General features: G+C 35.4%; 1 protein-coding gene across 3 annotated transcripts in view; it reads left to right on the top strand.

Annotated features, from left to right (window-relative positions):
• ROCK1 (Rho associated coiled-coil containing protein kinase 1) overlaps positions 1–25,293 on the top strand; it is a 183,651-nt gene that overhangs the window by 143,064 nt on the left and 15,294 nt on the right. For all 3 annotated transcript variants that reach the window (XM_049901935.1, XM_049901933.1, XM_049901934.1), the window contains exons 22-29: positions 7,481–7,575; positions 12,226–12,391; positions 13,515–13,608; positions 13,856–13,944; positions 16,636–16,824; positions 18,193–18,352; positions 24,722–24,792; positions 24,998–25,086. In XM_049901935.1, the coding sequence (XP_049757892.1) occupies positions 7,481–7,575; positions 12,226–12,391; positions 13,515–13,608; positions 13,856–13,944; positions 16,636–16,824; positions 18,193–18,352; positions 24,722–24,792; positions 24,998–25,086 (953 nt within the window). The remainder of the gene's footprint in view (positions 1–7,480; positions 7,576–12,225; positions 12,392–13,514; positions 13,609–13,855; positions 13,945–16,635; positions 16,825–18,192; positions 18,353–24,721; positions 24,793–24,997; positions 25,087–25,293) is intronic.

Raw genomic sequence — 25,293 nt, 5'->3', positions numbered from 1 at the left:
ATGATCTTTATCATTTTAGATTTTATTTTTAGGTCCTTAATCCATTTTGAATTCATTTTTGTGCATGGTTTGAGGTATGGGTCTTGTTTTCATTTTTTTTGCACATGGATATCCAGTTATGCCAGCACCAATTGTTAAAAAGGCTGTCATTGCCCCATTTAACTGACTTTGGGCCTTTATCAAATATCAACTGCTCATATGCGGATGGATTTATGTCTGGATTCTCATTTCTGTTCCATTGGTCTATGTATCTGTTGTTGTACCAGTACCAGGCTGTTTTTACTACTGTCGTGGCATAATAGGTTCTAAAATCAGGTAGAGTGAGGCCTCCCACTTTGTTCTTCTTTTTCAGTAATGCTTTACTTCTCCGGGACCTCTTTCCCTTCCACATGAAGCTGGTGATTTGTTTCTCCGTCTCATTAAAAAAAATCTTGGAATTTGGATCGGAATTGCATTAAATCTATAGATGGCTTTTGGTAGAATAGACATTTTTACAATGTTAAGTCTTCCTATCCATGAGCAAGGTATGTTTTTCCACTTATGTAGGTCTCTTTTGCTGTCTTGCTGAAGTATTTTTGTGCTTTTCTTCATATACACCTTTTACATCTCTGGTAAGATTTATTCCTAAGTATTTTATCTTCTTGGGGGCTACTGTAAATGGCATTGATTTGGCAATTTCCTCTTCGATGTTCTTTTTGTTGGTGTAGAGGAATCCGACAGATTTTTGTATGTTTATCTTGTATCCTCATGCTCTGCTGAACTCTTCTATTAGTTTCAGTAGTTTTCTGGAGGATTTCTTAGGGTTTCTGTGTATAAGATCATGTCATCTGCAAATAGAGATACTTTTACTTCTTCCTTGCCAATCTGGAGCCCTTTATTTCTTTCTCTAGCCTAATTGCTCTTGCTAGGACCTCCAGCACAATGTTAAATAAGAATGGTGATAAAGGGCATCCTTGTCTGGTTGCCCATCTCAAGGGGAATGCTTTCAGGCTCTCTCCGTTTAGGGTGATGTTGGCTGTTGGCTTTGCGTAAATGCCCTTTACTATGTTGAGGAGTTTTCCTTCTATTCCTGTTTTGCTGAGAGTTTTTATCGTGAATGGGTGTTGAACTTTGTCAAATGCCTTTTCTGCATAAATTCATAAAATCGTGTGGTTCTTGTCTTTGTTTTATTTACATGATGGATTGCATTCATTGTTTTTCTAAGGTTGAACCATCCCTGCATACCTGGTAAGAATCCCACTTGGTCATGGTAAATTATTTTTTTGATACATTGTTAAATTCCGTTGGCTAGAATTTTGTTGAGGATTTTTGTATCTAAGTTCATGAGGGATATAGGTCTGTAATTTTCTTTTTTCATGGAGTCTTTACCTGGTTTTGGTATCAGATATATGCTGGCTTCATAGAATGGATTTGGGAGTGTTCCGTCTTTTTCTATGCTCTGTAATACCTTTAGTGGTAGTGTCGTTAACTCTTCTCTGAAAGTTTGGTAGAACTCTGCAGTAAAGCCTTCCAGGCCAGGGCTTTTTTTTGTTGTTGGGAGTTTTTTGATTACCTTTTCAATTTCTTGTTTTGTTATGGGTCTATTTAGTTGCCCCACCTCTGTGTTTAGTTTCGGTAGGTAGTGTGTTTCTAGGAATTCATCCATTTCTTCTAGGTTTTCAAATTTGTTAGAGTACATTTTGTCATACTAATCTGATTGATTCTTTTAATTTCAGTTGGGTCTGTTGTAATATCGCCCATCTCATTTCTTATTCGGGTTATTTGCTTTCTCTCCTGTTTTTCTTTTTGGCCCATGGTTTATCAATTTTGTTAATTTTTTCAAAGAACCAGCTTTTGGTCTTGTTAATTCTTTCAATTGTTTTTGTTTTCTATTTCATTTAATCTGCTCTAATTTTTATTATTTGTTTTCTTCTGGTTCCTGAGGGTTACTTTTGTTGCTCTCTTCCTATTTGTTCAAGTTGTAGCAATAATTCTTTGATTTTGGCCCTTTCTTTTTTTTGGATGTGTGCGTTTATTGCTATAAATTGACCTCTGAGCACTGCTTTCACTGTGTCCCAAAGGTTCTGATAGGGAGTGTTTTCATTCTCATTGTATTCTATGAATTTCTTTATTCCATCCTTAATGTCTTCTATAGTCCAGTCTTTTTTGAGCAGGGTATTGTTCGGTTTCCAAGTGTTTGATTTCTTTTTCCTGCTTTTTCTGTTATTGATTTCTACTTTTATGGCCTTATGGTCAGAGAAGATGCTTTGTGATATTTCAGTGTTTTGGATTCTGCTAAGGCTTGCTTTATGACCTAATATGTGGTCATTCTAGATAATGTTCCATGTGCACTAGAAAAGAAACTAGACTTGGCTGCTGTTGGGTAGAGTGTTCTGTATACGTCTGTGAGGTCAAGTTGGTTGACTGTGTCATTTAGATCTTCCGTGTCTTTATGGAGCTTCTTTCTGGATGTCCTTCCCTTCACGGAAACTGGTGTGTTAAAGTCTCCTACTATTATTGTGGAGTGGTCTATCTAACTTTTCAGTGCTGACAGAGTTTGTTTTATGTATCTTGCAGCCCTGTCATTCGGTGCATAAGTATTTACTATGGTCTTATTCTCCTGGTATATTGTCCCTTTAATCATTATATAGTTTCCTTCTTTATCCTTTATGATGGATTTAATTTTAAAGTCTATTTTGTCAGAAATTAATATTGCCACTTCTGCTCTTTTTTGATTGTTGTTTGCTCGATATGTTCTTTTCCATCCTTTGAGTTTTACTTTGTGTCTCTAAGGTGTGTCTCCTGTAGGCAGCATATACACGGATCATACTTTTTAATCTCTTCTGCCACTCTCTGTCTCTTTATTGGTGCATTTAGTGCATTTACATTCAGCGTAATTATGTGTAGATATGAATTTAGTGCTGTCATTTTGATGTCTTTTTTTGTGTGTTATTGACAATTTCTTTTTCCCGCTTAATTTTTTGTGTTGAATAGATTATATATTGTCTTTTTCTCATATTTGTTGTTGTTGATTTTGCTCCTGCTAAGTCTCTATTTTTTGTTGTATTTTATTTTGACGTGTAGGATAGTTTGTCTCCTTTGTGGTTACCTTAATATTTACCCCTATTTTTCTAAATTTAAACCTAACTTTTATTTCTTTGCATGGCCTGTCTTCCTCTCCATATATAAGATCTATGACTACATTTCTTAGTCCCTCCTTATTATTTTAACATTGTCTTCTTTTACATAATAACATCACTGTTTCCCTGTTGTGAGCGTTTTTTTAATCTTATTTTTGTGATTTTCCTATTTGGGTCAACATCTGATTGCTCTGTGCAGTGTTCTAGTCTTGATTTGATACCTAATATTATTGATTTTCTAACCAACGAGCTCCCTTTAGTATTTCTTGTCATTTTGGTTTGGTTTTTACAAACTCCCTAAACTTTTGTTTATCTGGAAGTGTCCTGATTTCACCTTCATACTTGATAGACAGTTTTGGTGGATATATGATTCTCGGCTGGCACTTTTTTTCCTTCAGTGCTTTATATAAGTCATCCCATTACATTCTTGCCTGCATGGTTTCTGCCAGCTAGTCAGAACTTATTGACTCTCTTTTGTAGGTGACTTTTCATTTTTCCCTGGCCCGTTGGTTTTAGCAAGTTTGATTATAATGTCTTGGTGACTTTCTTTTAAAATTTACGTTATGTGGAGTTCGTTGAGCATCTTGGATAGATATCTTCTCATCTTTCATGATATCAGGGAAGTTTTTTGCCAACAAATTTTCAGCGGTTCTCTCTGTATTTTCTGTTATCCCTCCCTGTTCTGGTACTCCAGTCACTCGTAGGTTATTTCTCTAGATAGAGTCCTATATGATTCTTAGGGTTTCTTCATTTTTTTTTTTTTAATTCTTTTATCTGATTTTTTTTTTTTCAAATATTTTGGTGCCAAGTGTCTTATCTTCAAGTTCACAAATTCTGCCTTCCACTTGCTCATTTCTTCTCCTCTGACTTTCTATCGAGTTGTCTAATTCTGTAATTTTATTGTTAATCTTCTGAATTTCTGATTGCTCTCTCTCTATGGATTTTCCAGCTTATTAAATTTTTTCATTATGTTTCTGAATAACCTTTTTAATTTCTTCAGCTGCTTTATCTGTGTGTTCCTTGGCTTGTTCTGCATTTTGCCTGATTTCCTTCCTGATGTCTTGAAGGGTTCTGTATATTTTATATTCTGCCTCTGGTAATTCCAGGAAGGTACTTTCACCTGGAAGATCCCTTGAATCTTTGTTTTGAGAGCTTGATGAGGCGATCATGGTCTGTTTCTTTATGTGACTTGATATTAACTGTTGGCTTCGAATCATCTATAAGTTATTGTATTTGTTTATTTATGTTTGCTTACTGTATTATAGCTTCTTGCTTTGTTTTGTTTTGACATGCCCAGATGGGTTGCTTCAGTGAGCTAGCTTGATTATTTTCACTTTTGGAGCTCTGATGTCCTGTCCCCAGATGGCTAGATCTGTTATCAGGTGTATCAGTCTGGGAATCCATTCGATTTTCTAGTATGAATTCAGCTCAGGTGTCCAGGAAGGTGATCATTAAGTGTGGGGTACGGGCTCTGCCCTACAGTCTTAGAGGGGCAGGGATGATTGGTGTAGGTACCAGTATCTGATTGCAGCAGGGTGTCACACTCTGAACAAGGCAGGGGCTGAGAATCATTCCCCACGTGTCTCTGAGGAAAGCGTGTCCCTTTTCCCTAGAGAGTACAGGTGGTTGGTTTCTGCAGATGGACCATGGACACTCAGTATTTTTGTTTTTAAGGAGTGGGAGGTACCAGTTATCCTTGTACCCCTGTCGCGGGTGGCTAGGTGACCTGAGTGGAGCCACCAGTCCTTAGGCCCATGATGTGGGTAAGTGAGGACCCTGTTCAATAGGGTCCAATGCCCGGAGGATGGCTCTAGGCACTCAACAGGGCCTATCTCAGGCCCCGGGAAATCAACAGCTGCTGAAGCCAGCTTGGGGGCAGGAGACGTGGCAGAATATATGCAAGTACTTTGCTTTTGCTGAGAGCACCGTTCTTCTCTGGTTCTGGAGGTGTGAGAAGGCTGTGTGGCTCGCTGCTTCTCCCTGAGAAAACTGCGGCCAAACTTTAGTATTAGCCTGCCGCAGCTGTTCCCAGTAATGGTGCTTGAGGGCTCCCGGCGATTCAGGTTCGGTAACTTTTCCCTGCTTCTTAACCGTTTCTTCCTCCAGCTGCCGCTCAGTTTGTTTTCTAACTTTCCCTTTGACGTTCAGGGCTCCTAGCTTGTCATAAATATACTTGTTTCACTTGTTCCATTCTGCTATCTTGGCCCCACCCCTCTATGTTTTTAATATTAAAAAAAAAAATTCAGGGTTACATTTCGCTGAGTGTAGATTAACCTGAATTACATTTCCAAAGTAAGTAGTAATGACTTCTGCAAAGTGACCTACAATGTCTTGTACACTGCCTTGTCCATGTTTTTCCACAGCATAATTACCTGGTAGCTCCAGATTTTTGGATGGATGCCAGATGATGACTTGTGGTTTTTCTTATGGGTTCTGGATTTTGCCTCTGTAAAGTTATGCAAAACCTAACCCCATGTTTTAGTTTTGATGCATTCCATTGCTTGTTAAGAATTGGGTTAAATATCATTAAATTTGACATGGTATTATGAACCAAATTTAAGATTTTTCTTTAATTTGAGCTTTTATATTAGACTGGTTTTTCTTTTTATCTTTTTGTTGATTTTGCATGTAAATTTCAGTATTTGAAGTCAGAGAAGATATGACAGTCCAGTTCCTAAAGGAGAAATGAATCCTATTATTTTCAAAATTGTACACTTAAACTAGAGCAAACTATCACTGTTCCTTCGTTTGCATGCCTATAAAAATTATGTACTTTCCCCTAAAGAAGTACTGTTTGTTAGAAGGATAATTAAGTATACAGTATAAAAGTAGTTCTCCACAGCTATTTGTTGGTGCCTTTTTTTTTTTTCTTCTCCTTTTAAGCTTAAAAAGGTGGTTTTCAAAAAAAAAAAAAAAAATAGATATCAGAACTGGGAGTTTATTCTGGAACCCCAGCCCATAACGCAATATGTCTGATACTTATTTGTACCTGTTACATATGTGCTTACAAAGTTGACAGAAACTTACTGAATTTTGTAGGAACCATTATTCTGCAATAATCATTTTTGCTTTTTTTCATTGTACTTGAGATGAAGTTTTACAGAACAAACTAGTTTCTTATCAAACAGTTAGTACACACATTGTTCTATGACATTGGTAAACAACCCCACGACACATCCACATTCTCCCTTCTCAACCCTGGGTTCCCTGTTGCCAGCTTTCCTGTTCCCTCCTGCCTTCCAGTCCCTGCCCCAGGGCTGGTGTGCCCCTTTAGTCTTGTTTTGTTCCATGGGCCTGTTCAATCTTTGGCTGAAGGATGAACCTCAGGAGTGACCTCATTACTGAGCTGAAAGGGTGTCCAGGGGCCATACTCTCAGGGTTTCCCCAGTCTCTTGTCAGGCCAGCAAGTCTGATCTTTCTTTTTGAATTATAATTTTCTTCTACATTTTTCTCCAGCTCTGTTTGGGACGCTGTATTATGATCCCTGTAAGAGCAGTCAGTGGCAGTAGCTGGGTACCATCTCGTTGTTCTGGACTTGGTCTGGTGGAGGCTGTGATAGATGTGGTCTGTCAGTCCTTTGGACTGATCTTTCTCTTGTGTGTTCTGTGATAATTATGTAATATTTATATGTTAACAGCATTTATTTGTGGGTACTGTTTCTACCTTTTTCAACCACCTACTCTACCTCCTACCCAGAAGGAAAGGGGTTTCTCTAACATTACTGACTTCAAAAATTGATCTGCCTTTTAAACAAGCATGCTTTCTAGGTTTCTTCATAATGTTTTTCTCAAATCAATGTAATTTTAATATACTTTTTGAGGTATAATTTCTATATGATAACTTGTACCCATTTGAAGTACGTAGTTCAATACGTTTTGACATATGTGTACATTCGTGGCCATCACCACATTCAGCCTTCCCTACCTACCTCTATTCCCATGCAGCCACTGCTTTTACTGTTGAGCGTATTTTTGCCTGTTCTAGAATTTCATATGCATGAAATGGTGTACTCTTCAGAGCCTGTCTTCTTTCACTCAGCATAATATTTTTTAGATTTACATGTTATGTATATCAGTAGTTCATTTCTTTTTGTTGCTGAGTAGTATGGATAGATGACAGTTTTTTTAAACCACGAATCTGGATATCTGGGTTGTTTACTGGTTTCTAGCTAGTATGAATAAAGCTGCAATGAAAATTAATGTATAAGGCTTTGTATGGACATACATTTGAATTTCTCTTGGGTAAGTACTTGGAACTACAATTGTTGGAGTATATGTTAATTGTTTAACTTTATAAAGAAATTGCCAAACTGTTTTTAAACCACCGTAAACTCTTATTTCTTCTTGGCACTTGTTTTGCAGACGCTTTATAAAACCCAGGTAAAGGAACTTAAGGAAGAAATTCAAGAAAAAAACAGAGAAAATTTAAAGAAAATACAGGAACTACAAAATGAAAAGTATGTTTGTTTTACTTTGTGCAAGAATCCGTACTATAACAAAGCATTCTTAAATTTAAGTTTAAAGATAGTAGCTGTGCAATTATTCTGATGGTAATGGCATAAAAAAAAAAAAGCATTCTTAAATTTAAGTTTAAAGATAGTAGCTGTGCAATTATTCTGATGGTAATGGCATAGTAAAGCCTAATTCAGAATAACTCAGACTATATTTAGGCTGAAGTTTACCTTTATGTTTAAGAAACAGTTTAATAAATAGATTAACACAGTATCACTCTAACAGTTGCTTAGAGATTCCATTAACTGTGACAATGAATTGTATTCAGGAGTCTCCGAACCTGTAAACATCCATTTGTATGTAAATCATACTGTAATCACAAGTCATTGTTTCATGTTAGGTAAAGGTATTTAATATTTAAGGTCTTCCTCTTGGCATTGTTATGTAGGTTAGTTTTCATTACTTGTGTACTTGGGCCTTAGAAGGAGAAAACCTTATAAGGCTATTTTGCTGTGTCAGCTGCATTTTACAGTTGAACCGATGGGCCCAAAAAGACACTGCAACTAATATCTGCTGACATTGTTATGTTTCCTTTTTATCTAGCCACCTTTGAAAGAAATAAAAAATGTTCACTATTTTATTGCCATAAACAAATACAAAAAATAGCAAAGAACAAATGTAGCATTTTATGACTTATACAACAGCTTTAATTATAACAACCACTCACAAAAGAGATATAACCTTGCTATTCACCTCTGAAGCAAGCTATATCCCACCTCCTACTTATGCCTCCCTCCCCTCCACAAAGAGTCGTCACTATTCTCACGTTTGTTAAAGAAGCTGGATCATTTGTTCTGTAGAGTTTCCCTTAGTCATGATTTTGCAAATTTCTATTTCCATAGTTAATTGAACATTTTCCTCCTGCCTGTTCCCTGCAAATCAGTAGTTAAATCTAGAGCTACTTAAATTTAAATTTTAATTCATTTAAGTAAAATTAAAACTTTAGCTCCTCTGTAGTACTAGCCACATTTTAGGTGTTCAGTAGTCACATGTGGCCAGTGTCTACCATATTGGACAGCACAGAGTTAGAACATTTCCAACATTGGAGAAAATTCTGTTGGGCATCCCTGTTCTGGAGACTTAATCAGATTCAAGTGTGATTTTTGGAGGGGAGAAGACAACTTCATATATAATCATGTAATGTCTGGCTGCCTCTTTATTTGTATTGTTAAGCAACTATTAAAAAAATAATAAAAAAAAAAGATCCTTAATACATTAGATGTTGCAAGATGGAGATACTCCTAGTATACCAACTTCCCTACTCTTCTAGACAACTATTTCACATCTTCTCCCCTCTCCCCAAAGCTCCAACAACTGCTTCTGATAGCTAAGGGCCTTTTTCCCAGAAGTCAAACGAGAACATCTACTGTCTCCCACCACCATACCTACTAACCTATCTGCATCTGTCCATCTAAACCCTATCTTCCTTCTGATTGATATAATTGGACAAACTGTATTCTTGATCCCTCGATCCCAGCCCCTTAGTCTCCTTTGCCTACTTAAGATATGACTCTAACAATTTTCTTATCTTTCCTACATCAATTTTTCCCTTTCTACAGTTATTGGTATATAATATACAGTTAAATAACTCCTTTAAAAATAACCCTTTTTTGACCAAAGTTTATTAGTGGTATCCAGGGGTGAGAGGGAGGGGGAAAGATTGAGTCATGGCTTAGGGGGCTCTGAGCCTTTGTTAAGGATGATAGAAAAAATGGAAACAGATAATTGTGATGGTTGTACAACATGATGAGCATAATTAATTTCACTAAGGTGTACATGTGAAAAATAATGAAATGGCAAATGTTTTGTTTTATACACACACACATATATATACTTACCACAAAATAAAAACCCTCTTTTAACCTCATATTACTTAGTTGCTTTCTCATTTTTCTGCTTCCTTTTACAGCACACCTCCTAAAGAGTGTCGTACCAAGTGTCTTCAGGTCCTCCTTTCCCATTCTGTCTTGAACATGCTCCAGTCAGACTTTTGCATTTGTCACTGTACCAAAAAACCTTTCTCCTGGTCATCTGTGACTTCCAAATAGTTAAAGGCAGTAGTTCTCAGTCCTCCTCTTATTTAATTGAACAGTAGCATTTGGCATAGTTAATTGCTCTTTAAAAATTTTTTTCACTTGACTTCTGTGACACCAGACACTGTTTTCCTTTTAATGAACTGGCTACTCTTTTCTTAGTCATCTCTGCTCCTTTGTGCCTGTTCATCTCTGTGACCTTTAGAGTTTGGAGGGCCCAAGGGATCACGCCCTACTTGTTCTCATCCAGTCTCATGGTTTTAAATAGCATCTACATATAAGTAGATTCTCCCCTGAATTCCAGACATGTATATCCACCTGTCTACTTGACATCTGTACTTCAGTGTCTAATAAGGATCTCACTTAACGTGTCCAGAAAAAAATCTTCATTCCCTCACCTTGCCAGTCTACTTCTCCGTGTCTTCCGCATTTTAGTAATTAGCAGTTCTCTTATTCCTAGTTGTTCAGGTAAAACACTTAAAGTCATTCTTTTTTTCTTACACTCTGTGCAATCCATCAAGTCCTCCCAGTTATAACTAAAACATATATTCAGAAAATGATCACTTCTCAGTTTGTGCCCTTTACCACCCTGATCCAAACCATCATCATCTCCAATCTTGGTCATTTCAGTAGCTTCCTAACTGGTATCCCTGCTCCTGCCATTGTCCCCCTAAAACATCAGAGTACTCAGAGTAAAAGCCCAAGTCTTTCTGTTGTTTTGGAAAGCCTTTCAGGGTCTGTTATTCTCTCCCCCCTACTTTTCTGACTGTATATCTCTCACAACTTTCCTCCATGTCTCGCTTTGTTCAAAGTAGCTTCCTTCAGACCAGCATCAGTCGTTTGCTATTTAATGTCCCTTCTGCTTAAAACAGTGTATTCCACATAGATGCATGGCTCACTCCCTCACTTCTTTCATATCTTTTCTCAGATGTCATCTCAGCAGAGAGACTTGGATCACCCACACTCATACCCTTTCCACTTTTCCTCTTTTATTGTTCTCCACAGCATACTATGTATTACTTTTCATTTTTTAAATTGTCTGTCTCACACCACTTATGTACACTCCCTGAGGGCAAGGACTTTGTTACTACTATATATGCCTAGTTCCTAGAACAGTGCTTGGCATGTCATAAACATTCAGATAAATATTTGTTGAAAGAATGATTGAATATTCTTTTTTTTGTAGCTAATACATGACTCCATCTTCAGGCTCAAAGCTGCAAAAATTATCTGTATTATTCCCCTACTACAAAATAGGAGATTTAAGTCATTTGTTCTTTCATGTATCAAACATTTATTCAGTGATACTGTATACTAGGGATACGTTGGTTACCAAAATAACTTACCCAAGAGAGGCTCTTCAGGAAGAACAGGCGAGCTAGAGTTGTCTGATGCTGGTCTGGATATGAATTCTGGAAAGCTTCAAAGTAATTCCCAAGGAGCCTTCCTTATACAGTTTATAGTGGTTTGCGAATCTAATTATGGTATAAATCTTCATAACCTCACTGAACTTCAGAGCTGGGAAGGACCTCACAAGTAATTCAGTTTAACCCTCTCATTTTACAGATTTGAGTAAATTGAGCTGCAGGGAGTAAGGAACTTGCCCAGTGTCCCTACCCAATTAGTTGGTGATAGAACAGAGGATAAGTGTCCGAGTCTGGCCTCCTGATTTACAAACCATTGACTTTTCCACTGTCATGCTGCCTTCCATTCAACATCTATAACAAATGCCTTCTTAAAAGTAGACTGCTAAAAAAATATAAAAATAAATAAAAAAAAAAAAAGTAGACTGCTTGCCACTGCCCTAACAGGGAACACAACAGAGAACACCTGAGGGAGCAGGAGAGCAGTGGGATGCAGACCCCAGATTCTCATAAAAAGACCAGACTTAATGGTTTAGCTGAGACCAGAAGGACACCAGAGGTCATGATCCCCAGACCTTCTGTTAGCCCAAGACAGGGACCATTCCCCAAGCCAACTCTTCAGACAGGTATTGGACTGGACTATGTGATAGAAAATGATACTGCGGAAGAAGGAGCTTCTTGGATCAAGTAAACACTTGAGACTATATTGGCAACTCCTGTCTGAAGGGGAGATGAGAGGGTAGAGGGGTTCAGAAGCTGTCTGAATGGAAACGAAAAGAGAGAGTGGAGGGAAGGAGCGTGCTGTCTCATTAGGGGGAGAGCAATTAGGAGTATACAGCAAGGTGTTTATAAATTTTTGTATGAGAGTCCAACCTGATTTGTAAAGTTTCACTTAATGCACAGTAAAAATTAAAAAAAAAAAAAGACTGCTTGCCATTCATTGTTTTATTGCCTTTTCTTAGTTAAGCACAATAGCAGATACGAGCTTAAAGAGTTCTTTACTTTTATAGTTTTTCAAAGTGTGAGAGGTTAAATTCATTACTTTTGTAGAAAGTTTGTAATGGATTGGGAGTTTATTTTAAAATAAAATAACATTTCTTTTTATTGTTGAAAGGTAATTATGATTTTAATTATATGATTAAGTTGAAAGACTGAAGTGAATTTGTTTATAGACATTTCTCTTGTAAATATTTTGCAGAGAAACTCTTGCTACTCAATTGGATCTAGCAGAAACAAAAGCTGAATCTGAGCAGTTAGCTCGAGGGCTTTTGGAAGAACAGTATTTTGAATTGACCCAAGAAAGCAAGAAAGCTGCTTCAAGAAACAGACAAGAGATTACAGATAAAGATCACACTGTTAGTCGGGTAAGTGTGTGATAGTCAAGTATGTGAATAAAATTCATTTAAATCAAAATAGGTCATATCTTAAAGTGTTAAAAACGAGTGTGTATGTATGTATACATATGTACACACATAGAAGTCATTCTATACTCATGTATAGTTTACATAATCCAAAATAACTGTTAATGATTGAAACTCGTATTTAGTGTATTGATTTTTTTTTCCCCCACCCTTTCTGGCTGTAGATCTTATTAGTTATATTTTATGTGAGGTAATGTTCAGCTTAAATTCATTTGTTGTATTCTCTTAATATATTACAACTGATGATAAGGATAAATGGACCAGAATTCTGTGACATTACTGAGAAACTATTATGGGGTGAGAATTTTTTGTGGATCATCTGCAAATCCATTATAAGACAACCAATAATAGAAACAGTTCCTATTCCAGAGGTTTTTTTTTTTTTTTTATATACTATAGTCTATATACAGTCACAAGTCTAAAACAGGGAGTTAGAGGTTTTTCTTCTTCTGAAGCCACCATCAAGTGCTCTGATGTAAGCAGGCTGAGATTCCAGTCCCATCTTTGCCCCTAAGAAGTTTCTGTGGTCTTGGCAGGTTGTTTTAACTTCTCTAAGCCTCAGATTCCTCATCTATAAAATAGGGATGATAGTACCTACTCTGCAGGGTTGTTTAAATGAATTAATATATATAGAATGACCAATAAATGCATTGTTAAAAGTAATTAATAAATGCCTTATCATTGTTTTCATTGTTACTCAAATGAAGAAACTAAGGCCCAGAAAGATTGTGTCTTGCTCAGGGTCACATAGTAGGTTAATAACAGAGCTAGAACTAAATAGTCTAGTTTTCTTTCCATTACATTATTTTTCCTTTCATTCATATAATTTGTGTATGTACGTATGTGTACGTGGGTACAAATGTACATAATTATTGGAAGCTAACAATTGTTTTGAAATATTTCAAATTTAATTATGTCTACATATTTTAAACTGGCAAAGAGGCATTTTCTATAGTTATGCAATGTCTGACTTGTCCTCGTTTATAGAAAATGTGATTTTTTTTTAATTGCTTTAAATATGAGGAATAGTAGAGAAATAGGATAAACCTTTGTGTGTTTTGTTTAGCTAGAAGAAATGAACAGCATGCTAACGAGAGATATTGAATTACTAAGAAAAGAAAATGAAGAGCTAACTGAAAACATGAGGAAGACAGAGGAAGGTATGTAGGTTTTCTTTTTATTTTCTTAATCATGTTAAATCAAGTTCAAAGATAAATGTTTAGCTATTTTTATTGTGCATTGTTTTTGAAATATTTGCTTATATATATTAAACAATTTATGTAACCTTAATTATTTTAATGGAATTACTAAAAGTTACTATGTAGTACTAATTTGATAATTAAGAACATTGTTAATTTGGAATACAGAAAATTAGATTCTTATTCTTATTAATCATTTGTTGAACAGAATATAAATTGAAGAAGGAAGAGGAGATCAGTAATCTTAAGGCTGCCTTTGAAAAGAATATCAATACAGAACGAACCCTCAAAACACAGGTATACGTGCTCTCAGCCATTTCCATGTATATGTATTTGAGTATCATATATTGTACCTAGTGGCACAATGGTTAAGCACTCGGCTATTAACTAAAAGGTTGAGATTCAAACCACTCTGGAAGAAAAGACTTGGTGATCTGCTCTCGTAAAGATTACAATCTAGGGAATCCTTTGGGCAGTTCTACTTTGTCATATAGGGTCACAATGAGTCAGAATGGACTTGATGACACACAATAACAACAGAAACATATTAAAAAATTAGTATATGTTCTTTATGTATTTAACTGAGGTTAAAAGATTCATGTTTTACATTGAAACAATGTATAATGTACATTCTTTATTAAATATAGAAACAAATTTAAAAAATTCCTCAGTGGAGGTTTTACATACTCTTATACCAAGACAGAGACCATGAAGGGAAAGATTGACATTTCATTGCATAAAAATCAAATGTCTGTGAAGCCTAAAACAACATAAGGTTGAAAAAAAACTGGGGAAAATACTTAAATAGCATATAAAAGAAAATATAAAGAGCACCAACAAATAAGAAAAAGATAGTCCAATAGAAAAAATAAAATAGGGGCAATTCATATTAAAATAAATGGACAGTACATTTAAAAATGTTCAACTCCAATAAGAAACCAAAAAATATACATTAAGACAATAATAAGGAATTTTTTTGACAATCAGATTGACAGTTTTAACTGAGATCTCATTCCCAAGAATATGAAGGGAAATTCATTCATATACTGGTAGAAGGAGTAAACTATAAGAACAGTATAACAGAATAAAGTATTTTAATGTGCATATTCTGTGACCCAGTGACTGGGCATGTAGGTATTTATTCTGTGTAAATGCTTCTGCAAATACTCTAAAGAAATATATACGAATGTAATTACTATAGCATTATTCATAATAATGAAAATAACCTTGCATCGATGTAGTTTGATAAATAAGTCATGATACATCCATACAGTGGGATACAAAGGAGCCATTAAAAATAAATGAGGTATAAGACCAGACTTAATGGTCTGACTGAGACTAGAAGGACCCCGGTGGTCATGGCCCCCAGACCCTCTGTTGGCCCAGGACAGGAACCATTCCCAAAGCCAACTCTTCAGACATGGATTGGACTGGACAATGGGTTGGAGAGGGATGCTGGTAGGAAGTGAGCTTCTTGGATCAGGTGGACACTTGAAACTGTTGGCATCTTGTGCCTGGAGGGGAGATGAGAGGGTGGAGGGGGTTAGAAGCTGGCGAAATGGACACAAAAAAGACTGTGGAGGGAGAGAGCGGGCTGTCTCATTAGGAGGAGAGTAATTGGGAGTGTGTAGCAAGGTGTATATGGGTTTTTGTGTGAGAGACTGACTTGATTTGTAAACTTTCATTTAAAGCACAATAAAAATTATTAAAAAATAAATGAGGTAGATTTATATGTAGTGACATGGTGGCAAAACAGTATTTCTGTTGATATGTGGTAGGGTATTAAATGAAAAAAGCAAGTTGCAGTAAAGAACATATAGCTTGATTCCATTTTTTACCTTAAATACATATGTAATCTATTTGTATGCAGGGGAAATTATCTAGAAAGGTACATATCGAGCAGATGGAAAGAAAAGAGAAGGCTTTAGCAGAAGTGGTTTTTGAGGAGTGTTACTAGAAGGACTTTTCCCTTTATTCATAGTAATATCTCTGCATTTGATTTTTTTTTAAATAAATATGTGTTAAGTTTATTATTAGGGAAAAATGCATTTATAATTTCAGTAAAGTAAGCTTTTACTGCATTAAAAAAATTTTATTCGGGGTACCTCATCTCAGATGGGACCTAATGTATATGAAAATGACATTGGTTGGGCTCTTTGTTTTTTGTTTTTCTTTTTATTACATTACTGCAGAGGATGTATACCATGACTTAACTTTGTTTTATGATTTATGTAGCTAATTTCATAGGCATAGTTCTATTTCATTTTGAACATGTTTTTTTTCTTAAGAGGGGTTAGCCTCACCTGTATTTATATTCCCTTTCACCTTTAGAATGGCCTAGGCAGGTGCGTGCCCCCTGCTATCATCCTTGTCTAACGAAAAAAATTTTCTTGGGCCTTTTTGCCTGTGTACTGTTACCTCTGCTTATAATACCATCCCTGGCTCTCCTGCCTCATAACATTTTCTCTTTGCTTATCCAACTCCTACGTAACTCCTAAGAAACATACGTGGACACATACGCAGGTCCTCAAGGAAGCCTCCCCTGACTTCTACAAGTCTCAGTTAGGTGCAGGGCCCCTGTCGCCCTTGCATGGCTCTTTCTTATGCACCACTCTGTATGTGATGCCTCCTTGTCTGGCTCTTCCACCACACTAGGATGCCTTTGAAGCATAACTGTATTTTCTGCCTCTATATCCAGTGCCTATCAGACTGTCTACAACATAATAAATATTGGAAAATTGTTGAACAATGAATGAATTTTTGCCAGCCTGTCTGGCCCTTACCTTTGAACAATGAGATAAATCAATAATGTTTTACTTGCTCTACCAATTATCATACCCCAGGTTTCATTAAGTTCTCCTAATTTTCACACACCAGAAAAAGGCCTGTTTGCTCATTTCGAAGGAAGAAAATATATTTTTAGTGGAGATTTAAACTGAACAACTCCAATATATGTTCTTATTAATAACCTTTCAATGTATTGAACAGGCTGTTAACAAGTTGGCAGAAATAATGAATCGAAAAGATTTTAAAATTGATAGAAAGAAAGCTAATACTCAAGATTTAAGAAAGAAGGAAAAGGAAAATCGAAAACTACAACTGGAACTCAACCAAGAAAGAGAGAAATTCAACCAGATGGTAGTGAAACACCAGAAGGAACTGAATGACATGCAGGCGGTAAGATTTGAGAGAGAGTACATGTGTATAGAATTATTTTCTTAAATTGTTATTATATATACCTGTTATCAATTGATCTTGTTAAGACTGAATTTTAAAAGTATAAAGTGCATATTTTGGTTTATATTTTCCACAATTTGATCATTATTACTCAAATATAAGCCAGGACCTTGAAAAACTAGAAAGGATCTCTGCTACCTTATTTGCCATTAGCAGATGCTTGGCTAGAGGCCTTGCATTGAGAGAGACAACCAAGGGTTTGCCTTGTGGTTTCAGACTGAAATTAAGGTATGGCTAGTAAAGTTAAGTTGACTATAGTTACAGTGGAGCCCTGGTGGTTCCGTGGTTAAGAGCTTGGCTGCTAACCAAAAGGTTGGCAGGTGAAGACTCCTTGGAAACTGTGTGGGGGAGTTAGTTCTGCTGTATCCTGTAGGGTTGTTATGAGTCAGAACTGACTTAACAGCAACAGGTACAGTTACGGTAGAGGTTTTGCAGTATCATGGCTTAATTTGTTTTCTCTAGTCAACACTCATTTATCTGAAATCAAAGTATCAAGATTAATTTTTTTTCTATACTTTCTGGTTTGTTAATAACATAAAGTTGGCAGCATGGTCCCTGGTTTTAGACTTAGATCCAAGCATTGACTCCATCATGTATGGTTTTACCATCCTGAGAAGCTTGTTGTACCTTTAAGCTGTTACATTTGGAGTTATGAAAGCACTTTCTCTTGTTTTAATAAGTTTTTTTAATGCCTTGTATTAAAAAAAAAAAAAGCTGTTTAAAGCAAGGAGAAAAGGAGCCTATCCAATGATCGTTCATTATTTGAAGTAATGTATTACTGAAGAAGAGAGCTTGCATTTTTACAGTGTATTGATGATACAAACATTTGTGAAGTTTTCTGTAAATTTTTATTAGCAATTTAGATTACAGACAGTTCCCAGATTAGGAACTAGTTGCATTCCTAAATTTGTCTTTAAGTCGAAGTCTGAACAGTTAGATATGGTTCATATCTAATGTCAGCTAGTCAGATGTTTGTCTTAGTATATAGTATACCTTTCTATGTATAAAAAACATTAAAGAAACACTTCCAGATACACTAAAGCAACTTTAACATAATAAAACAGTACTAATAATAATGATTGACACGCGTCACAAAGTAGCAGCCGTTTGTTACTTCAAACCATTGTATGTTCCTCAAATTTTTAATATAATATAGGCTTTAGGGAGTTGGTTCATAACTATGGGTTGTACATAAGCCAGACGTCATAACCCAAGGACTGTCTGTACTTGTCATTTATATTTCAATTAATTCTTAATGTTGGAAATTATTTGATTCTGATTCTTTATCTTGATATTTTTCAAAAATAGCAATTAGTGGAAGAATGTACACATAAGAATGAGCTTCAGATGCAGTTGGCTAGCAAAGAGAGTGATATTGAGCAACTGCGTGCTAAACTTTTGGACCTTTCGGATTCTACAAGTGTTGCTAGTTTTCCTAGTGCCGATGAAACTGATGGAAACCTTCCAGGTAAGAACATTTCTGTTACTTCATTCAGGTATACTTATTTGTTATGGAAATTAATCTGTATTTCTTTGAGTTGGTTTTCTACCTCTGTCTGATAGCCAAGGCCTAATGATAATTGCATACTTAGTGCTTTTTATGGGAAAGATCAGTCATAAGCAATCTTGGACTCTTAAAATAAGTTTGAGAAACTCTACTTGAGACCAAAAGAGGTTTATGAACCTATACTGAGCAACCTAACTCCAGGGCAAGAGTCAAAGCTGCTGTTTCGCTTCTCACTATGTAAAGAAAATTGTGCATGTCTTCGTGAGTAGCAACTCTTGAAAGTTTTAAATAGAAAGATATTTATGAAGCAGCATGTTTGATATTATAGGGATTCTGTTTTAACATATAGTCTTGTTTTTTGAGAATTTGATACCAGAAGTTTGATAAACTATTAAGAAAATTTTATAGTATCTTTCTTGGTCAAGCAAGGGGGATGCAAAGTGGGAAGTGAATTCAGCTCTTAGTCATGTAACATGTAATCCCTGCCATCACTTTTGTACGTTCTGTAGCCTAAAATTAAGTATCTGGGAAGGGAAGGGGAGTATGTTTTATTCCACTGGTCAAGGGATTCATTCTATTTTTCCTCTTTTTTGGCTCTCTGAAACCTCTTGCCTCTTGAGAAACTTATAGGTGCTCATCAGCCAGTTACTTTGGATTTAATAGGAACCTCTAGCGTCCACTGTTGTCTGAACATCTTTCTAAAGTTAAACTTAGTCATTAGTAAAAGTATAAATTGTAGGAATATTTGGCTGCATTCTTTCAGTTGTTGAACTGAAATTACAGTTTAGGTTCCCTCTTCCTTAACCTTACCACAGTATTTCTAGAAAGGGTTCTTACTGTTTTGTTGTTGTTTGGTGCCCTTGAGTTGATTCCAACTCATAGTGATCCACGTGACAGAACTACCCCATGGGGTTTTCTTGGCTGTAATCTTTACAGATGTAGATCGCCAGGTCTTTCTCCCACAGAGCCAGCCTTTTGGTTAGCAGCCGAGCCCTTAACCATTGCAGCACTAAACATTACTCTGTTTAGTGCTGGTTAAGTATATGACCACGTTTTGTCTTTATTGTATCCATTTCCCTTTAATGTTACTTATTATAATGTTTTACCATGTGCATCTTGATTTTCTCTCTATTCAGCTAAGGATTTCAGAAACTGAATCACTATTGGTGAGTGCTGTTTAGGAGATTTGAATTGAAAGATGCAGTTGGGAGAACCTCTAAAGAAAAGGAAGGTGGTGAATTTTATCCTCCATCCTAGCTTACTTAGGAAGGAAAAAAGCAAAGGATTTTATTGGCAGGCTTAAGGATCCTTTTAGATTTCATAAATCTACTTAAGAGTCAGTCAACAAAGATATTTTTAAATATTTTTACTGGCTCCATTCTAAGTATGTTACACAGAATAACTGTATTTTGAGGGATTTTGTTTTTAAGGTGTTCAAAATCAAAACCAAGTAAGAGAAAAAATGTACTGGTAGCCTTTCTCTATTGTTATAAATGAGACCAGTGAAGTATCTCTTTGCCTGTCATGTTCTCACTCTTGAAATTTTACAAAAGATCTATCTCAGCAATGCTATAAACCCTTTGAATTTCATATTGGAAGTAGAAACTGATGGATAATCTTTATCAGTGTTATTTTCCTTCTCTCTGGACCAGATATTCTTGAAAGTCTTGTGTTAAATTCACTATTTACTAGATGCTTAAAAATGGTTTGTAGCATGTAAAATTAAGGTTTTGCAGTCATATTTAGGGGAAATTATTAAAGACATTCAATGTTCACTCTTGACATGAGAGAGTTTCATATCCTTCAAGTGTCTGAAAGATTTCTTGAAGGTAATGATTAATTTTCACCTAGTTTTAAAAGTTTTACAGGTAGTCCTTGACTTACGACAGGGTTCCATTCTGACAGCTCTGTGTTAAGTTGGTTCAGATATACAAGTCGAATACCTTTTTTTTTAGCTTTCGTTATTATTGCCTTTTATTGTCAGTATCTTTATAAATACGATCTTTGTCTTCAGGGGGTGGAAACATTACATATAAACTTAGAGATAAATTTTAATACATACATTTAAAAAAACACGTCATAAAAATTCACTCTGACAATGAAATAGAGTTGGATGATGTTGACATTTTGCCAGTTGCGGTAATAACTCCACTTGTGGAAGGTTCTGGATCATCTGAATTATCCCTAGGAATGGGGATGGCATTTCTAGCCAGAAAATTAGAGTTGTCTGTATGGTCTTTTTCTTTCTTTCTTCATATGTTTCACAGTAACATCTCACTGCATTCTGAATCTTCCTGTTGACTTTAGCAAAGTGATCAGTGTTTGGGCCCATGTTTTCAAGTAACTGAAGCCCCTGATTTAGTTTAGAAAAAACTCCAGCTAATCCTTTCACAGTAAAATGTTTTGACAACTTCTCTGCATCCTCTTCCTCATTGTTTCTTTCTTCAGCAATTCTTTCCTTTTCAAAATCCATTAAGTCCCAATCTGTCAATTCCCCTTCTTCGTGATCTATAAACTATTCCACATCAGCAATGTCAAGCTCAAAATCCAGCATTCTTGCCACAGGGACAGTTTTTCCATCAATCTCTTCCATCATATATTATCCTGATCAAATGCTTGGAGCATATTCACATGACTCAGAAATATCCCTTGCATGCATTTTCCCATAACTTCCTCCCAGGAAGATGCAGTGTTTCAGGTACACTGACAGTCATAAGTGTGGTTTGTCATAAATCAAATACTTCATAAGTTGGGGACTACCTATAGTAAATTTAAACTGTAGACTAAGGGAGAACTTTGAATAGGTTTATTCAGCATTTAGAATAATGGCCTTTTGAAATATGGAACATATTTTTAGTTCCGTAAGATGGTTTTTAAAATGGCTGGATGAACAGATACCATGACTTTCATTACTTTCTTAGATTTCATCGTTCAATGTAAAGATTCCCATTTAATTATCTTGTACATCTAGAGCTTAACCTCTATAATCTTCTCAGTTGGCATCTTGTCATTAACAGGATTAAATCTCTTCCCCATTCTAAAAATCTTAGGAAAAGTGTGATTCTTTCTCTGGCTTATCACTCTTTGAAGTTCTTGAAGTCACTTTTATCCTTTTAATTCTTTCATGTCTCTTCCTCCCTCTGGTTCTGTGGCAGGTTGTGGCCTAGCACACTGTGTAAAGGTAATGATTACCTTTAGGTTACAGTTTGCCCATTGCTTAGATAACAAGAAGACTTTAAAGTGGTAACTGTCTGTCTTCCCTCATTTTTTCCTCTTTCCTCCTTTTGGAATTGTTGACCTAAATAAAAATAATTTTAAAAAGAAATGTTTTTAAACTTTGATAGTTTTAATGGCAGTTTAAATTGACTGTATTGGATATTGTTTTATGTAAAATTTGCCTCTCTTTCTCTTTTATGGCTGGTATCCCAATAAGAACACATTAAGTTTTTGTAAGTTAAAGTTGCTGTATAAATATATAAAACCTGTAGCCACGATGGGTAGCATATTATTGATGATAATTTAGACTTACAAGTCTTCAACACGGGTTTCTTTTACTTCTGGAAAAGCTAATTTCTGTGTTTATGATGTGAAAGATGGAATATAGAGTAGTGTACCTTCAGATTGCCACTTAGGTCCCAAGTGATCGTGGTTTTAGAGGAGGTCTTTATATATGGTTAAAACCTGCGGAAACCAGAACCTCAATAAGGTGGAAACCTGTCAGGTAAGGAAAACTCACTGGATGTTTATGAAGTAGGATTCTTAATAGAGAGTGATAGAAAAGTGTCGTAAGCACCCCATGAAAGGCGAAAAACTTGCAAGACCCGGAAAAACAAGAAGTCCTGTGGAGTTCCAGCTCTCCTTGGTTTTGCTGTGTAGAGATGTTACGTATATTAACTTGCATCTAAGATAGGAGTAAGGAAAAGAAACAAAGAAGCAAGTGGATATTTTTTATCTGTTCTCACTGAGCTTAGTTCAGCTACTTCTCTGAGGAAATTCACCAGAAGGAAAAACTAAAACCCACTCCTGTAACGTTGTTTTAAATTAACAAAGACCCTCACATATCCTCAACACCTTCGAGTTATAAATGTCTTCATTTGATTTATATAACAGCTCATTGAAAATATATTAAAGAAAACACTGGCAAGTTAACTCAAATCTAGAGTCAGAATGTACGAATATTCATGGCGTTTATATTCTCATATAGAAATAACTGGGAGGAGTTATGGTGATTATTTCGGCATACATAATTTTGTCACGTTTTCTTTGGCTTTCACGTCTTTTGCTTTTCAATGAAGAATTACTTAAATAGACTCAGGAATAATAGTAGATATTAAGACTACTTTTCATTTTAACTATTGTTCATTTAATGTTTTCCAGACCATACTTTAAAACAAGAGTTGCAGTTTTTTGCCACTTGAACTAAAAGGAAATTTTCCTAGCAATAACTTTTTTGCTTTTATAAGATAAAATATTTGTGACTAAGAATTACATAATCAGCAACCTTCTACATGTAATTGAAGTATAAAAATTGTCCTTTGGTTTTTAAATTGAAACAATTATTTACAGAAGGTGACTTGAATTAGCTAATTCAAAAAAAAGATTGCAAAATAATCCAGCATTTATCAACTACATATTCTACATGCCAGATGCCATGTGGTATACAAAACAAGTGTTAGAAATGGCCCCCTCTCTCACAGAGCTTACCAAGGACCTACCCAAGGAAGCAAAATAATTATTGATGAACTAAGTAACAGCAACGAAGAAAACAAAAGTTGGGAGAAGAGAAGGATCATTTTGAACTGAAGTTATTTCATTATTTCCTCCACTTCAATAGCAACAGCATTTTAGATGAAGGGAAATAACACAGGCAAAGGTGTGGAGACATTTAATTTAAGTACGTGGTAGAAGTTGGAACGAACGAACATTACCCGCATATCAATTACCCACACAACTTATTTGGAGACTGAATAGCATTGTGCTCTAGGAACATAAACTCTGAAATTACATTGCTTGCATGTGAACTGTAGACCTTCTGCAGTTACTAATAGAGCATCCTTAGGCAAGTCAGTTCACCTTGCTAAATCCTAATCTCGTCATTTGTAAATGGAGGATCATAGTAGAACCTGCTTCATAAGGTGGTGCGAAGGGTTATATGTGAGCTATTGCTTATAAAAAAAAAAAGCACTTGATAAATAATAAATATTCAATAAACATAACCTATTTGATGTTATCACTGTAAGACTGAACTTTACATCTTTTAAGTTAATATGGAGAGGGCCACTATCTGTTCCAGCTAAGATCATGATTTTAGCCATAGTATGTCAAATTATATAGCATTATACTTTAAAGTTGGTTACTTTTCTATTTGCGTGTGTGTGTTACAAGATAGATTTAGAAAATACTTAAGTTGAATGAATAGTCCAACCTGATATTACATTTCTAATAGAATCTTTTTCCTCCAGATATTTCTAACAATCATTCATTATGTTTAAACAGTAGTAATGACTGTTCTTAAATGCCTTGATTGAATTAGTCAAGGAATTTCTGATACGCATGAACTGATTGAAATATTAGCAGTTGACCAATTGAATTCTTTTTTTAAAAAAACTGTTTATTGAGTTTCAGTACCACAAATTTAAAAGGCTGCTTACACTTAATTTAGTTTGAGAAGAATTGTTAATTGGACTTAATATTAGCATTACGTACCACCACCAGCCAACCAAACTTGGACAATTTTGTTGATATTGTTATGAGTATTTTACCAAAAAGTTTATCAGAGTATTGTCCTGAGAAAACAAATAAAATGCTTGTCTCTTATTCTTTGTATCTAGTTGATTCTGCCTGCATTCCTTATTTATTTATCTTCTTGTCTTCTGTGAGTAATAGGACACTTCTATACTTTTGCTTGCTCTTTCTTGTGTAAACCATGGCTCTGATTTGTTCCACTTGCTGCACAATCCTTTCTGTTCTTTTTTTTTTTTGCTAAGTATTTTTTATATGAATGTTAAATGTTAAAGTCTTTTATATCATATCCCATTTAAGCTGCAATCCATTCCAGTCTTGCCTGGCTCTTAAGGGTATTGGTACTTCATAGTTTTATAATTGAGTACTAAATATTAATTTTATGGGAAAATGGCTTGAAATTTTTTTCTGTAATATTTGTATGGCCATTAAAGTTAATTTGTGTGATTGAAGCATGAAAGAGCAAATTATAGCACTTATTCATTTAGCTGTGTTCAAATGCTTTTGCTGCATGCTGTCAGACAACTTGTAATAGTTTTCCCTTTTTTACAATTTAAGATTGGATACTATATTTTCTTTTTGTCCTAGAGTCAAGAATTGAAGGTTGGCTTTCAGTACCAAACAGAGGGAATATTAAGCGATATGGCTGGAAGAAACAGGTACCGTATGCCTCATTTTTTTTTAATTGATATTTTGTTATATATTTTACTTTTAAAAGATAGATCTTACATTAACTGCTGTATTATTAGCATTGATTTTAGATTAATGGCAGTACAATGTAGACATACATGGCGAACACTATGCTTTTCTTTTTGAACCAAGTTAATGTTGCTCTGTAACTCTTCCCCCTTTTTCTCATTTCAGTATGTTGTGGTAAGCAGCAAAAAAATTTTGTTCTACAATGATGAACAAGAAAAGGAACAATCCAATCCGTCTATGGTATTGGACATAGAGTAAGTTGTCTTTGATTGATTTTTAGGTCAATCAAGTGTTAACTTATGATAATCAGTCATTTTTAGCCTTATTTTTAATTAAAGGAAGCAGCCATCTTACAATGGCTTTTATATGTTATGTAAACAGTTAATGTTATTTGTTTTTCTTAACCGATTTAAGTATTAACTTGACATTAAATCTTACCTTAGCAAAATGTGAGCATGGAA

This window comes from Elephas maximus, chromosome 11 (assembly GCF_024166365.1).
Source record: "Elephas maximus indicus isolate mEleMax1 chromosome 11, mEleMax1 primary haplotype, whole genome shotgun sequence".
Classification (NCBI taxonomy): Eukaryota; Metazoa; Chordata; class Mammalia; order Proboscidea; family Elephantidae; genus Elephas; species Elephas maximus.
This window is presented reverse-complemented; position numbering and strand designations above follow the sequence as displayed.